The 14570-nt window shown below is 39.4% G+C and overlaps 1 protein-coding gene and 1 pseudogene across 4 annotated transcripts in view; both read left to right on the forward strand.

The window, feature by feature from the left end:
- PDS5A (PDS5 cohesin associated factor A) overlaps positions 1 to 14570 on the forward strand; it is a 124417-nt gene that overhangs the window by 70416 nt on the left and 39431 nt on the right. For all 4 annotated transcript variants that reach the window (XM_066233463.1, XM_066233465.1, XM_066233464.1 and 1 more), the window contains exons 19-23: positions 215 to 375; positions 3518 to 3641; positions 4445 to 4603; positions 10204 to 10272; positions 11429 to 11565. In XM_066233463.1, coding sequence (XP_066089560.1) covers positions 215 to 375; positions 3518 to 3641; positions 4445 to 4603; positions 10204 to 10272; positions 11429 to 11565 — 650 coding nt within the window. The remainder of the gene's footprint in view (positions 1 to 214; positions 376 to 3517; positions 3642 to 4444; positions 4604 to 10203; positions 10273 to 11428; positions 11566 to 14570) is intronic.
- On the forward strand, positions 5761 to 5875 carry LOC136306995 (U2 spliceosomal RNA; annotated as a pseudogene).

A 14570-nucleotide genomic window follows, 5' to 3' on the forward strand; every position in this document is an offset into this window, starting at 1 on the left:
ACAAAAAGAAAATTGGGCAAGGGCTGTGTATCAACTGTCTTCAGGAATCTACTGCACAGTATTTCCACAATGTCTTGTTAGCCATACCTAACATAAATCTTTATTCTGTCTAGCTAGATTATGCAGCCCATAATTTTAAATAACATTTATAGTTATCTTTTTTTAATGGATTAAACCATTGTCTGTACTTCTAAAGCTCTATGTATTCCTCCAGGTTCTGTCTTTCACACATCCTACCTCGTTCCACTCTGCAGAGACATATGAGTCCCTGTTACAGTGCCTACGAATGGAAGATGACAAGGTAGCAGAAGCTGCGATACAAATTTTTAGAAATACAGGCCACAAAATAGAAACAGACCTACCCCAGATACGATCGTGAGTATATTTTTTCTCATAGTAAACATAAAAGTTTTCTAAGTGTGTACTTTCATCTGTAGGGTCATTGCTTCCCTTTCACATAGGAAGACAGGAGAGAGGGAAGACAGCTTTTATTTAGAAGCTCTTTTTCTGTATTCTTTGTTTCATCTTTTCTCTGCCTCATTCCTCCCCTACTGGTTAGATTATAAGTGGAAGAACAAACTGCAACTTGTTTATAACAGTATGATTTTAAAATATTAAGTTATCATAGAATTTAGAATTATGGTTGTTATATTTTCCTAATCTATGACCACCTCTTTCTCTCCAACTCGTTAGAAATTCAATAGCTACTTCCTTCATGTGCCACCACAGATTGGGATAATCATGTAGTGGGCCTAATAACATATTTCTTAATTGTGTGGTTGTTGGCAATGGTGATTTTTTATTTATTTATTTATTTTGTATTTTTCTGAAGTTGGAAACGGGGAGGCAGTCAGACAGACTCCCGCATGCGCCCGACCAGGATCCACCCGGCACGCCCACCAGGGGGCGATGCTCTGCCCATCTGGGGTGTTGCTCTGTTGCGACCAGAGCCTTTCTAGCGCCTGAGGCAGAGGCCATGGAGCCATCCTCAGCGCCCGGGCCAGCTTTGCTCCAATGGAGCCTCAGCTGCAGGAGGGGAAGAGAGAGACAGAGAGGAAGGAGAAGGGGACGGGTGGAGAAGCAGATGGGTGCTTCTCCTGTGTGTCCTGGCCGGGAATCGAACCCGGGACTCCTGCACACCAGGCCGACACTCTACCACTGAGCCAACCGGCCAGGGCCGCAGGGGTGATTTTATTGTTTTAAATTTGTGAACTAATAGTTAAATTTGATAAGTAATTCAATATTTATACATTCTCTTCATTGTCAGTGCTGTACTGGCTAATATAAAAGAATTACCATAGTCAGTCCCTGCTCTCAAAGAGTTTATACTCTAGAGATGATACTCTCTATATTTGTATTTTATAGAAAAAAATCATTGACACAGCAGGATAAAGTTTCTGGTGAGTTTTTCAAATTAGGAAAATCTAATTTACTCGTGAAGGAATTCTATCCCAAAGGAAGCAGTGGAAAAATGGGTATAGGTCAGTTAACTTTTCCACCTATACCAGCGATTCGCGACCCACAGGTTGAGAACCGCTGGTATAGGTGGAAAAGTTAACTTTGGGTACAAGAAAGAAAACTTCTTTTTCTAAAAGACTCATGGGAAAGGAAGGAGAGAATCACTGAAGAGCAGCGAAGCACAACATTGCAGATGTCAGTGACAACCCTGATGGCATCCTAGAATTATAGCAGGTCAGAAAAGCAAGGGGAAAGGTTGAAGTTGATTGAGGTATCATTTTAGTAGGTTGACAAGAATTAATAACACATTTAACAACAATTTGAACAACATGATATCTTCCATTGTTACTTATTTCTATTACTTACAAGGACTGTTACTCTGGTAAATGAGATTATGAAAGAAAAGACTTAAACAGTATTCCACTATGAGGATATTCAGGAATGGAAATCCCTATCATAATTACAAACCTGCATGGAGAGGATCGTGGTATGTTCATACCAAGTCAGAGTTACACAGACTAGCATATGCTCCATGTTTTTTTTGTTGAGGTGCATGATTAGATTTGGGGATATTGCTCCTTAATGCCTGCCCTCCTGTTATAATAGAGGGCCTGTATCACCACTGTGTTTAATATCACTGACCTTATAATCTACAAAATAGGATCACATTGTATTTAATGTATGACAAGTATTTTTTTTTATTTATGTGGGTTTTTTTGTATTTTTCCAAAGTGAGAAGCAGGGAGGCAGCAGACAGACAGACACCCACATGCACCGAACCGGGATCCACCCCACATACCCAGTAGGGGGCAATGCTCAATCCCATCTGGGGCATTGCTCCTCTGCAACTGGAGCCATTCTCGTGCCTGAGGTGGAGGCCATAGAGCCATTCTCAGTGCCTGGGCCAACTTTGCTCCCATGGAGTCTTGGCTGCAGGAGGGAAAGAGAGAGACATAGAAAGAAAGAAGAGGGGGAGGGGTGGAGAAGCAGATGGGTGCTTTTCCTGTGTCCCTGTCCAGGAATTGAACCCAGGACTTTCACATGCCGGGCCAACACCCTACCACCGAGCAAACTGGCCAGGTCCAAGTATCTTTTCTTAAATTTTTATTTTGCCTTACAGACTTCCTTCTGAAAAATGCATACATGTTCATTGTAAAAAACTGGAACTTTAAAAAATATAAGGAAAAAAATCATTATTAGCATTTTATATATTTTTTATGAATGTTTTATCTGCTTGATATCTATGTTTGATATTTATAGGTTGATACAAACATGCTGCTCTTCATTCCACCTGTTTTCCCATATCAACATTTAGTGCTTTAATACTGTCATATGTATTTATGCATTGTGCTATAGAAAGATTGTTTTACTTAGATCTTCACTATCAGTAAGGAGGTTAAGTACATGGATTTCGGATCAGAAATGTTTATCTTCAAATCCCAACTCTACCATTTCCTGGCTCTGTTACCTTAAGAGGCTTAAATAATATTTTTGTGCTTTAGTTTTGTGTAGACTGTAATAATTACATAGACTGTAATAATAATCCTCTTTGAGTGACTGAGGATTAATCCATGTAAAAATACTTAGAATTGTGATTTGACATAAATGCTCAATAATTATTAAATGTTTTTATTACTCTTCTACCAATATATACATGTCTATATTCTTGCATACTTTCTTTTGCTGATATGATCATTTCAACCTTTTAATAAAACTTGTTCTTTTGCTACTTTTCCCCCGTTGCTGCTTTAAAATAAGGAGATTGTGAAAGGGAAGTGAAATATGGTAATACCTACTTAGAAAGTAAATGTAAAAATATGGCATGGAGCATCTTCTAGATTATAAATTAAGGGTGGCTTGTTTATTTCTCCATATTTACAGGATGGCTTTAAAATAAAAATTGTCCCCTGAAGTAGCCTTTTTCTTGAGGCACTGTATTTCTTGAATAATACTTAGGGACAGTGGAATTTATATCTTTTTATAGATCAGGCAATTTTTTAATTGCTTGTTGTTTATGGGCGTTTTGGGTTTTTTTTAACTATGATACTATTTTTTACAGGACTTTAATTCCTATTTTACATCAGAAAGCAAAGAGAGGTACTCCACACCAAGCAAAACAGGCCGTTCACTGTATACATGCCATATTCACAAATAAAGAAGTCCAGCTTGCACAGATTTTTGAGGTATATATAATATGTAGGGTGTGTTTATGTTGATTTTTATTTTTACAGTTTGTAAAGGTAGGATTCTTTTAGTGTTTTATCTCACCCTAGAATATAAATTCCACGGGAGCAGGCACTCTGTTTTATTCCACACTTTATTCTCAACCTTAAGATCACATTGTTTGTTCAAATACTACATATGAAAGGATGTTTTGTGTGTTTGTGTTAGAACATTTTACTTCATTTTATCTTTATTGGCTCAGTGATCCGTTTATCCTCAAATAGTATTAGTAGATGACTTTGAACCACCAAGTTTAAAGTACCTGACACCCCCTACCTGAAAATTTGTCCTGTTGTTCTTATGTATAATTGGCCTCATTCCATTATTAGAAAGGTATTCCTATTATCACAAATTAGATACAGTATGAACAGAACCCACTGACTGTTGATTTTTTTATGGTTCATGGTCATTTAAAATGTCCCCACAGGATAAAAAATCCACGAACATAACAAACTTGTTGTTGTAGATGGCTTGAAAATAATACTGATTTGAGTTTGCAGAAGTGTTCTTGTTTTTACTTCTACCTTTTACCTGAGCTTTATTTTTTCTGTTATCTTTTTTTCTGCATTCTTCAATCTTGTTAAATTCTAGTAGGTGAAATAAGAATCAAATGTTAATATGGTTTGTTACTTTTTATTCTATTACTAGAACAGATTTATTTGAGCATGATAAATTCAGGAAGTCTTGGGAACATTTATGTTTCTATAGAATGTCTAGCTATTTACAAAACAAACTGATAATTCTGACTGTTTTATTTTTATAGCCACTCAGTAGGAGTCTGAATGCTGATGTACCAGAACAACTTATAACTCCATTAGTTTCACTGGGCCACATTTCTATGTTAGCACCAGATCAGTTTGCTTCCCCAATGAAATCTGTGGTAGCAAATTTTATTGTGAAAGATCTGCTAATGAATGACAGGGTAAGTTTCTCATTTAATTAAATTTAGAATCATCAGATTAAGACTATATCTTTTATCTCAAAAACATTTCTGCTTTTCTATATATATAATTCATTTTAAATTATTGTATTTTTTCCTTCATTTATTTACATAATTTCCAAATGACATTCTGGCTTTTGTTTAGCTATTACTAGATGTTGACATTTAGGAAAGAAAAAAATGAGAATGAGATGGATGAATTATGAAGTAAAAATTATAAGTCAAATGCTATTATCCTAACATTTGAAGGACAGTTTCCTTAAGTGCTAGAATTTTGTTTTATCAAACATTGTTAAAAATATAAGTAGAGTTGTATTGACTAACATTTTGAAATATAATTTATACTTTGGTGCTAGATCTGTATATTTATTCTGTGTGTGTGTGTGTGTGTGTGTGTGTGTGCACATGCTGATTTATTAGCTCTTCATTGGAGTCCAGACACACCTCTGATTAAGACTCTCTACTGCCCTGGCTGGTTGCTCAGTGGATAGTGCATTGGCCTGGCATGAGGATGTCTTCGGTTCAATTCCTGATCAAGGCACACAGGAGGAGTGACTCTCGGCTTCTATCCCCCTCCCTCTTCCCCTTCTCTCTCTCTTACTCTCACAGCCAGTGGCTCAGTTGGTTCGCATGTAGGCCCTGGTTGCTGAGGATTGCTTGGCTGATTCAAGCATCAGCCCGAGACAGGGGTTGCCTGGTAGATCCCAGTTGGGTCGTATGCGAATTCTGTCTCACTGTCTTCCCTACTCTTTCACTTAAAAAAAAGCATCTCTACTGCCTGACCAGTGGTGGTGTAGTGGATGGAGCATCGACCTGGGATGCTCAGGTGCCAGGTTTGAAACCCAAGGTCACTGGCTTGAGTATGGTGTTGCCAGCTTGCCATTGATATAATGCCATGGTCACTGGCTGAGCAAAGGGTCATTGGCTTGGTGGCTGGAGGTGCCCCTCCAGTCAAGGGACATAAGAGAATGATGCATCTGCAAGGTGATGCTTTTCATCTCTTCTCCCTTCCTGTCTCTGTCTCTCTCTCTCTCACTAAAAAAAGAAAAAGAAAAAAATCTCTGCTTTACCCAATGGACCTAAATAAAAGTTATTGAATAAAGACAAACCAATCTTACCTGCTATATTAGTGTGGATGGATCGCTTCTTGGCCTTTTGGCTAAGATCAAGTGTAGTATCTGTTCTAATCAGTTTAATATATTAGTGTGGATGACTTTCAGTGCAGTGCTAACTTACCCAGTTTACCTAATCCTTCCACCTGGTCCTTAGTATCTGAACGTAGAAAGATACTTGACAGTGTACTCCCTTCTCTTTTCTCTTTCCCCCGTTTGGATGTAATAGACATTTTTGTACTATTCCTTGCACTATTAATAGATGTGCCTGGCAACATATGTGAAATTTAAGATGGCTCTTTATTTATGATAAAATGCATATAAAACAAACTTTGCCATTTTGCCATTAAGAGTACAGTTCACCTGTGCTATATTCACCCACATTTTGGTCTTTTTGTTGGGTGTTTTTATCTTGATCTGTTTTTAAAAATACAGGTTACTAACATGTGTAACTCCTGAATACATGAGAGATATCCAGGAAAGCCAAGTAACTTCCAGAATGGCCCAAGCTACCACCTAAAATATGCACCCACATTGCCATGTAAACATCGCCAGTGTCTACTCTCAGAACCTGATCATCTCAGGTGGAATCTGTATTCTCTAATCCAGGGGTAGTCAACCTTTTTATACCTACCTCCCACTTTTGTATCTCTGTTAGTAGTAACATTTTCTAACTGCCCACCGGTTCCACAGTAATGGTGATTTATGAAGTAGGGAAGTAACTTTACTTTGTAAAATTTATAAAACATAGTTACAGCAAGTTAAAGCATATACTAATAATTACTTACCAAGTACTTTATGTCAGATTTTTGCTAAGTTTGGCAGAATAAATCTTTATAAAACAACTTACTATAGTTAAATCTATCTTTTTATTTATACTTTGGTTGCTCCACTACCGCCCACCATGAAAGCTGGAACGCCCACTAGTGAACAGGAGGAACCAGGTTGACTACCACTGCTCTAACCAATAACCTTCCATTGCCTCCTCCCCCCATCCCCTGGTATTTGCATATTCTACAGATCTTTTATCATACAGTGTTTGTCCTTTGTGTCTGGCTTACTTAACTGAGTATAATGGGTTCAAGGTTGTGTTACAATGTGTATCAGAACTTCATTTATGCCAGAATAATAATACACTCTATGTGTAGCCTATGTTTTGTTTATTCACCTGTTGATAAACACTTGGAATTTTTTCTACTTTTTTACTGTTGTGGATAATGCTAATGTACACTTTTGAGTCCCTGTTTTCAGATCTTTAGGGTATATACCTGGGAGTGGAATTACTAAGTCATATGGTCATTCTATGTTAAACTTTTTGAGGCATTGCCAAACTATTTTCCACAGCAGCTCTTCATTCCCACCAGCAATGCACAAAGCTCCCAATTCCAGAACATCTTTGCAACACTATTTTTTTCTTGTTGGTTTTTTTTTTTTTTTTTTGTATTTTTCTGAAGCTGGAAACAGGGAGAGACAGTCAGACTCCCGCATGCGCCTGACCGGGATACACCCAGCACGCCCACCAGGGGCAACGCTCTGCCCCTCCGGGGCGTCGCTCTGCCGCGACCAGAGCCACTCTAGCGCCTGGGGCAGAGGCCAAGGAGCCATCCCCAGCGCCCGGGCCATCTTTGCTCCAATGGAGCCTTGGCTGCGGGAGGGGAAGAGAGAGACAGAGAGGAAGGAGGGGGTGGGGGGATGGAGAAGCAAATGGGTGCTTCTCCTATGTGTCCTGGCCGGGAATCGAACCCGGGTCCCCCCGCACGCCAGGCCGACGCTCTACCGCTGAGCCAACCGGCCAGGGCTCTTGTTGTTATTTTTTATAATAACCACCCTAGTAAGTGGAAAGTATTATCTTGTTTTTTTTATTTATGTGTCTCTAATTCAGTGGTTCTCAAACTTTTTCAAGTCGGGGTGCATTTAAAATCCTACAGATAGGCCCTGGCCGGTTGGCTCAGCGGTAGAGCGTTGGCCTAGCGTGCGGAGGACCCGGGTTCGATTCCCGGCCAGGGCACATAGGAGAAGCGCCCATTTGCTTCTCCACCCCTCCGCCGCGCCTTCCTCTCTGTCTCTCTCTTCCCCTCCCGCAGCCAAGGCTCCATTGGAGCAAAGATGGCCCGGGCGCTGGGGATGGCTCTGTGGCCTCTGCCTCAGGCGCTAGAGTGGCTCTGGTCGCAACATGGCGACACCCAGGAGGGTCGCCCCCTGGTGGGCGTGCCGGGTGGATCCCGGTCGGGCGCATGCGGGAGTCTGTCTGACTGTCTCTCCCTGTTTCCAGCTTCAGAAAAATGCAAAAAAAAATTAAAAAAAAAAAAATCCTACAGATAATTGTAGGTGCACTATATACAAATTTCTGAGAAATATAATAAGTCAAATATTAAAGAAAAAATATAAAATCCAAGCATGCTTTTATAGTAATTAAATGAAATAAATACAACAAAATTAAATTTATTCTGACATTAAGAAGCATTTTTATGTTATATTTTTTGAGTTATGCTTTTTAGAATTCATAAAAAAGAAGGGTTAAAAAAATTTTAAAACGACAAAAAAGTTATCTTTTTATATATGTAGATACATTCATAGTAAGATTTAGTAAATTCAGCAGGTCCTAGTGTGAATGTGTTAAGTTTTTTCATTCTTGTGTTTATGAGAAACATGAGTCTGATGTGTCCTAGCAATTTCTTCAATGTTTGGGCATATATTTGAAAGGCAAACTCTCATTTCCTTGTCAATACATTGAAGAATTCCTCTCTTTTTACTCTTGATTGTGTTGAGTGCAGAAAAGCCCCATCATACATATCACCTTAACTTTACACCAAACATAGAAGAAACTTGCCTCCAGTCTTTCCAGGGAACATGGGGGGTAGTGTAAACAATCCAGCACCACAGCTTAACAGCCTTTTGCAACCTAATCAGGCAAGTGGGGGGGGGTTGGCAGACTGTTAACTTACAGCCAATTCCTCACACCTCTGTCCCCCAAAAATTAGACTCTCAAAACCCTGTTGTTTTTTTGGTCCCCAACAGGCACATATTTCTCTGGAATACCATAGGGTGCACCTGGAATTCTAGGGCACACCAGTGCACCCTGTTGCACACTTTGAGAATCACTACTCTAATGACTAATTGTTGAGTGTTTTTTTCATGTGCTTTTTGGCCATTTTTATATTTTCTTTGGATATTCAAAGTCCTTTGTCCACTTTTAATTGGATTATCTTTATTGTTCTTGAGTTGTAAGAATTCTTTACATATTCTGAATATTAAACCCTTGTCAGATATTTGCTAAATCCAAGATTATGAAGATTTATTTCCCCCTGTATTTTCTGAAAGTTTTATAGATTTTTAGCTCTTAAATTAGATATTTGCTCCATTTTGAGTTCATCTTTGTATAAGGTAATGGTTCAGCTATATTATTCTGCTTGTGGATATCTAGGTTTTTTAGTGCCATTTATTGAAGAGATTCTTTCCTTAATTGCTCTTAGCACCTGTTGTTGTTTTTTTTAATTTTTTACAGAGAGAGTGAGTCAGAGAGAGGGATAGACAGGGACAGACAGACAGGAACGGAGAGAGATGAGAAGCATCAATCATTAGTTTTTCATTGCATGTTGCAACACCTTAGTTGTTCATTGATTGCTTTCTCATATGTGCCTTCATCGCGGGCCTTCAGCAGACCAAGTAACCCCTTGCTAGAGCCAGCGACCTTGGGTCCAAGCTGGTGGGATTTTGCTCAAACCAGAAGAGCCCGCGCTCAAGCTGGCAGCCTCGGGGTCTCAAACCTGGTTCCTCTGCATCCCAGTCCAACGCTCTATCCACTGCACCACCGCCTGGTCAGACACCTATTTTAAAAATCAGTTAACCAGGTGTGTGAGCCTTTTCTGGGTTCTCTGTTTCATTGATCGGTACTTATGTCAGAACCACCCACACTCTTGGTTAGGATAGGGCTCTATCTAGTAAGCTTCAAAATTAGGAAGTTTGAGTTCTTTGTGCTTCTTTTCTGAGCTATGCTTGGTGACTTTTCTGTAACACTGTATTGTTCAGCATGAAAAACTTAATGACCGAACCTGACCAGGCGGTGGCACAGTGGATAGAGCGTTGGACTGGGATGCGGAGGACCCAGGTTCGAGACCCCGAGGTCACCAGCTTGAGTGTGGTCTCATCTGGTTTGAGCAAAAAGTTCACCAGCTTGGACCCAAGGTCGCTGGCTTGAGCAAGGGGGGTTACTCAGTCTGCTGAAGGCCCGCGGTCAAGGCACATATGAGAAAGCAATCAATAAACAACTCTAAGGTGTTGCAATGAAAAACTGATGATTGATGCTTCTCATCTCTCTCCATTCCTGTCTGTCTGTCCCTATCTATCCTTCTCTCTGACTCTATCTCTGTCTCTGTAAAAAAAAATTAAAAATTAAAAATTAAAAAAAAAACTTAATGACCGAAACTTTAAAATTCTTTCTAAAAACTAAATTTATTCAATTGAATATAGTCAACAGGTGAGAAGAATGGAAAATTATGGTCTCCAGATGAAGAGGTTTCCCCTGAAGTACTAGCAAAGGTAAATTTGTGTAGGTCTTAGTAACTTTTATGTTGAAATAATGGACATTCATAGATACCCTTTTTTTAACTTAATAGTTAATAATATATCATTTTTAAATGAGGTGCTTTACTTTTTAATCAAAAGTGATGTTTCTTCAAGAAAGAAACTGTAGTTGTCATTGAGTTATTTATATAGATAAATGTCTGGATCTTGTGTAGGCCTTCCTGCCTGCTAAAACAATTTTAGTGAGGCTGTTCACTCAGAGATTGCTGCAGAGTGTTGATGCTCAGAAACATCTCAGGTCTAGCCTTACCACCACTAATTACCTACCTACAAGCATATGAATACTAACGACATAAACAGATGGCTGTCATAAAATTGGTAACTTTCAATCGATGTAAATTGTACCTCATTAAGCTAGTTTTTAAAATGGTAGTGTTGAGATTTAAAACTAGACTTCTCCATTATCGTCTCCCCGATCATCTGTTTCACCTTGTGCAACTTCATAGTCATCATATATCCCATCAGTTCTTTTTTCCAGGTTGTCCATAAGTGTATTCAATAATACCTTGATCCTTTAGGTAGTGCTTTCACATATATTTGTAACAATCTTTTGAGTGTAAGCCTCTAAGTAATTATAACTATAAGTAATTATGTAATCTCCTAGCTTTTTTTTATCAGAATGTTAAGAGACTGAATTAGAAGATGGTTTCATCAAAATAGTTTTCAGTGCTACAAAAAATATTATACTCTATTTAAATAGTTGTAGTTATTTTTAATCATGTAATTCATGTGGTTTAAATTGCTATTTTAAACAGTATATTTTCAAGTAATTAGAAAATGTTGGGCAGTTGTTCAGTGTGAAAGGCCTGAGTTCAGAAACCAGACCTTGGGGCAAATTATCTGTCATAATGTCTCAGGCCTTATTCTGCAAAATAATTTCCCTCATGGAGTTGCTTGGAAATTAAATAAGTTAATACATGTACAGCCCTAGGAAAAGTGCATGGTGCAGATTAAACAGAATAAATATTAGTATTTATTGTTGTTATTCTACAGACTTAATAAAACATGTTTGCTGGCATTTAAGTAATCTCATCTAATTAGCATATATTAATCTTCTCCTTAATTGGAATTTTAAGTTGCTTTCTTTTTTTAGCATGTTAATATTTTATAGGTACAGGCAATTAAACTTCTGGTAAGGTGGCTGTTGGGTATGAAAAACAACCAGTCTAAGTCTGCCAATTCTACTCTCCGATTATTGTCAGCGATGTTGGTTAGTGAGGGTGATCTGACAGAGCAGAAGCGGATCAGGTGAGATTTCTCTTCCTTTTCAGTTTTTTTTTTGTTCGAAATGTTGGTAGAACTTACATAGGAATTATTTACCTGATTAATATTGAGTGTTGTAATTGCACCATGTACTTTGGAATCAAATTGTATGTACTCAGGGTTTATATCTCAATAGTGATGGTATATTTTTCTTTATTCCTAAAAGCTGAACTCTTTTTAGTCATAATCACTATAGTAATGTGACAGCTCCAGCATTTGGTTCAATTACCAATTCTTTGTTGAATTACTGCTGTTTGCAAAACACTATGAAAAGCATTGCAACAAAAATGGGTAAGAGTCAGTCCCTGCCTTGAAGGATCTTACCATGCGGTAGTGATGAAAGAGGTGGAGTGACTTGGACCATGAAAGGAATAAAAATTGTAGTGGAAATTCAAAGATAGGCGAGTTGCAGCTTCTTGGTGGCTTGCAGAAGACTGTACAAGGTTTGCAAATGCAAAATAAATGTGTTCATTTCTGCACATTTTTACTCCTCCAGTCTGTGAAATTACCATTTCTTCTTTCTGTTCTTTTTAAGATGGAAATTAAAATTTGTGTTAGAGGACAGATTTCATTATTAATTTATGCATGCAATATTTATTGAGTGCTCTCATATCAGGTATTACTATGCTTTTTACATGTATAAAAATCTCTCCAAGGAATATATGTTCTAGTGAAAGACAGAAAATGAGCAATTACAGTAGAAATGCAGAATGCTTTGTTAAACTGGAGAAAACCATGAAAAATTACTTTTATCATAGACTAAGCCAAGGGTAGCTTTGTATGAACAGATTGAAGATTAGAGCTGAGTTAGAAATAATGAGTTTTAAATTTGAAGAAACTATGTATATGAATGGCAAAGGCTTAATGAAATGAACGTTTCTAAATCAATGACAAATAGGCAGGATCCCTGGTAGAAACGAGGGATATTTATTATCAGTTTACCTTTAAAAAAATGTTTAACATCACTAAATATAATAAATACAATTTAAACTTAAGTGATACATCTTGCCTATCAAATAAGCAAAAAATATATTTTTAAAGCAGTTGTTGCTCCATGGCATCAGGGAAATGGGTTCCCTCATTGCTCCAGTGCATATAAATTATTAGCACCGCCTTTGCAGGACAATTTGCCATTTTGTGTTTAGATCCTTAAAAATGTTATTCTTGGCCCTGGCCCATTGGCTCACTGGTAGTGTCAGCTCAGCATGTGGATGTCCTGGGTTCAATTCCTGGCCAGGGCACACAAGAGAAGTACCCATCTGCTTCTCTACCCTTCCTCCTCTCCTTTCTCTCTGTCTTTCTCTTCCCCTCCAGCAGCCAAAGCTCCATTGGAGCAAAGTTGGCCTGGGAGCTGAGAATGGCTTCATGGCCTCCACTTCAGGTGCTAGAATGGCTCCAGCTGCAGCGGAGCAATGCCCCAGATACGCCATGCCTGGTGGATCGCAGTTGGGCGCATGCAGGAGTCTGTCTGTTTGCCTCCCCCCATTTCTCACTTCAGGGGGAAAAATATTCTTTGACTGTTTTTTACACTCATAAAATAATAATAATAATAAAAAAACTATACAAAAAGATACACAAATATAAGGCCAGCATTTATTTTTTTTTATTTTTTTAAGAGGAGGGCAGTTAGACTCCTGCATGCGCCCTGACCAATCAGGATCCACCCAGCAACCCCAACCCCCATCTAAGTCTTGATGCTCAAATTAACCGAGCTCTAAGCGCCTGAGGCTCACACTAGAACCATCAGAGCTATCCTCAGGGCCTGGGGCGATGCTTGAACCAGTGGAGCCACTGGTTACTGGAAGCGAAGAGAGAGAAGGTAGAGAAGGAGGGGAAGAGAAGCAGATGGTTGCTTCTCATGTATGCCCTAACTGGAATCAAACCCTGGACATTCATACGCCAGGCCAATGCTCTATTCACTGAGCCTTCTGGCCAGGGCCCAGCATTTTTTTAATTGAATTTATTGGGGTGACACTGGTAAACAAAATTACACAGGTTTCAGTTCCACAACACATTATGTGTTCACCACCGCAAGTCAAGTCTCTGTCTATCACCATTTATCACCTCCCTTACCCTCTTCTACTTCCCCCCAACATTCCTCCCTACCCCTGATAATTACCACAGTGTTGTTTGTACCCCTAAGTTCTCTTTTGTTTCTCTTTTTTTTGCTCAATCTTTATACCTCCCTCACCCAGACACTCCCACCCCAAAAGCTGTTAGCCTGCTCTCTATCTATGAGTTCCAACATTTTTTTTTTTTTTTTTTTTTTCTTTTCATTTTTCTGAAGCTGGAAACAGGGAGAGACAGTCAGACAGACTCCCGCATGCGCCCGACCGGGATCCACCCGGCACGCCCACCAGGGGCGGTGCTCTGCCCCCCAGGGGGCGATGCTCTGCCCATCCTGGGCGTAGCCATATTGCGACCAGAGCCACTCTAGCGCCTGGGGCAGAGGCCACAGAGCCATCCCCAGCGCCCGGGCCATCTTTGCTCCAATGGAGCCTCGGCTGCGGGAGGGGAAGAGAGAGACAGAGAGGAAAGCGCGGCGGAGGGGTGGAGAAGCAAATGGGCGCTTCTCCTATGTGCCCTGGCCGGGAATCGAACCCGGGTCCTCCGCACGCTAGGCCGACGCTCTACCGCTGAGCCAACCGGCCAGGGCCCCAACATTTTTTATCATCACAAAAAATAGGGGAATGGTTAATTATGGGAGCACATATATCATGAAATATTAGGCAGATAAAATCAGAAACTTACAGTTTTATAATCTATTTACTAGCTGTGTGAATTTGTATCACTTTTCTAAGTCATAATTTTCTCACTTTATGGAGTGAAAATTAAATGAGATAAAACCTGTTTAGTGTTTCTCATGCTGCCTGGCACAGAGTTAAGGACCCAAATAGTAGCTATTACTTTTTTCATTCCTGAACCATTTGCCTCAGAAGCCATTTAGGGTCCCTCACTGTTACCAGTGCTCACTTTGACACTCCTGTTAG

This window comes from Saccopteryx bilineata, chromosome 5, assembly GCF_036850765.1.
Source record: "Saccopteryx bilineata isolate mSacBil1 chromosome 5, mSacBil1_pri_phased_curated, whole genome shotgun sequence".
NCBI lineage: Eukaryota > Metazoa > Chordata > Mammalia > Chiroptera > Emballonuridae > Saccopteryx > Saccopteryx bilineata.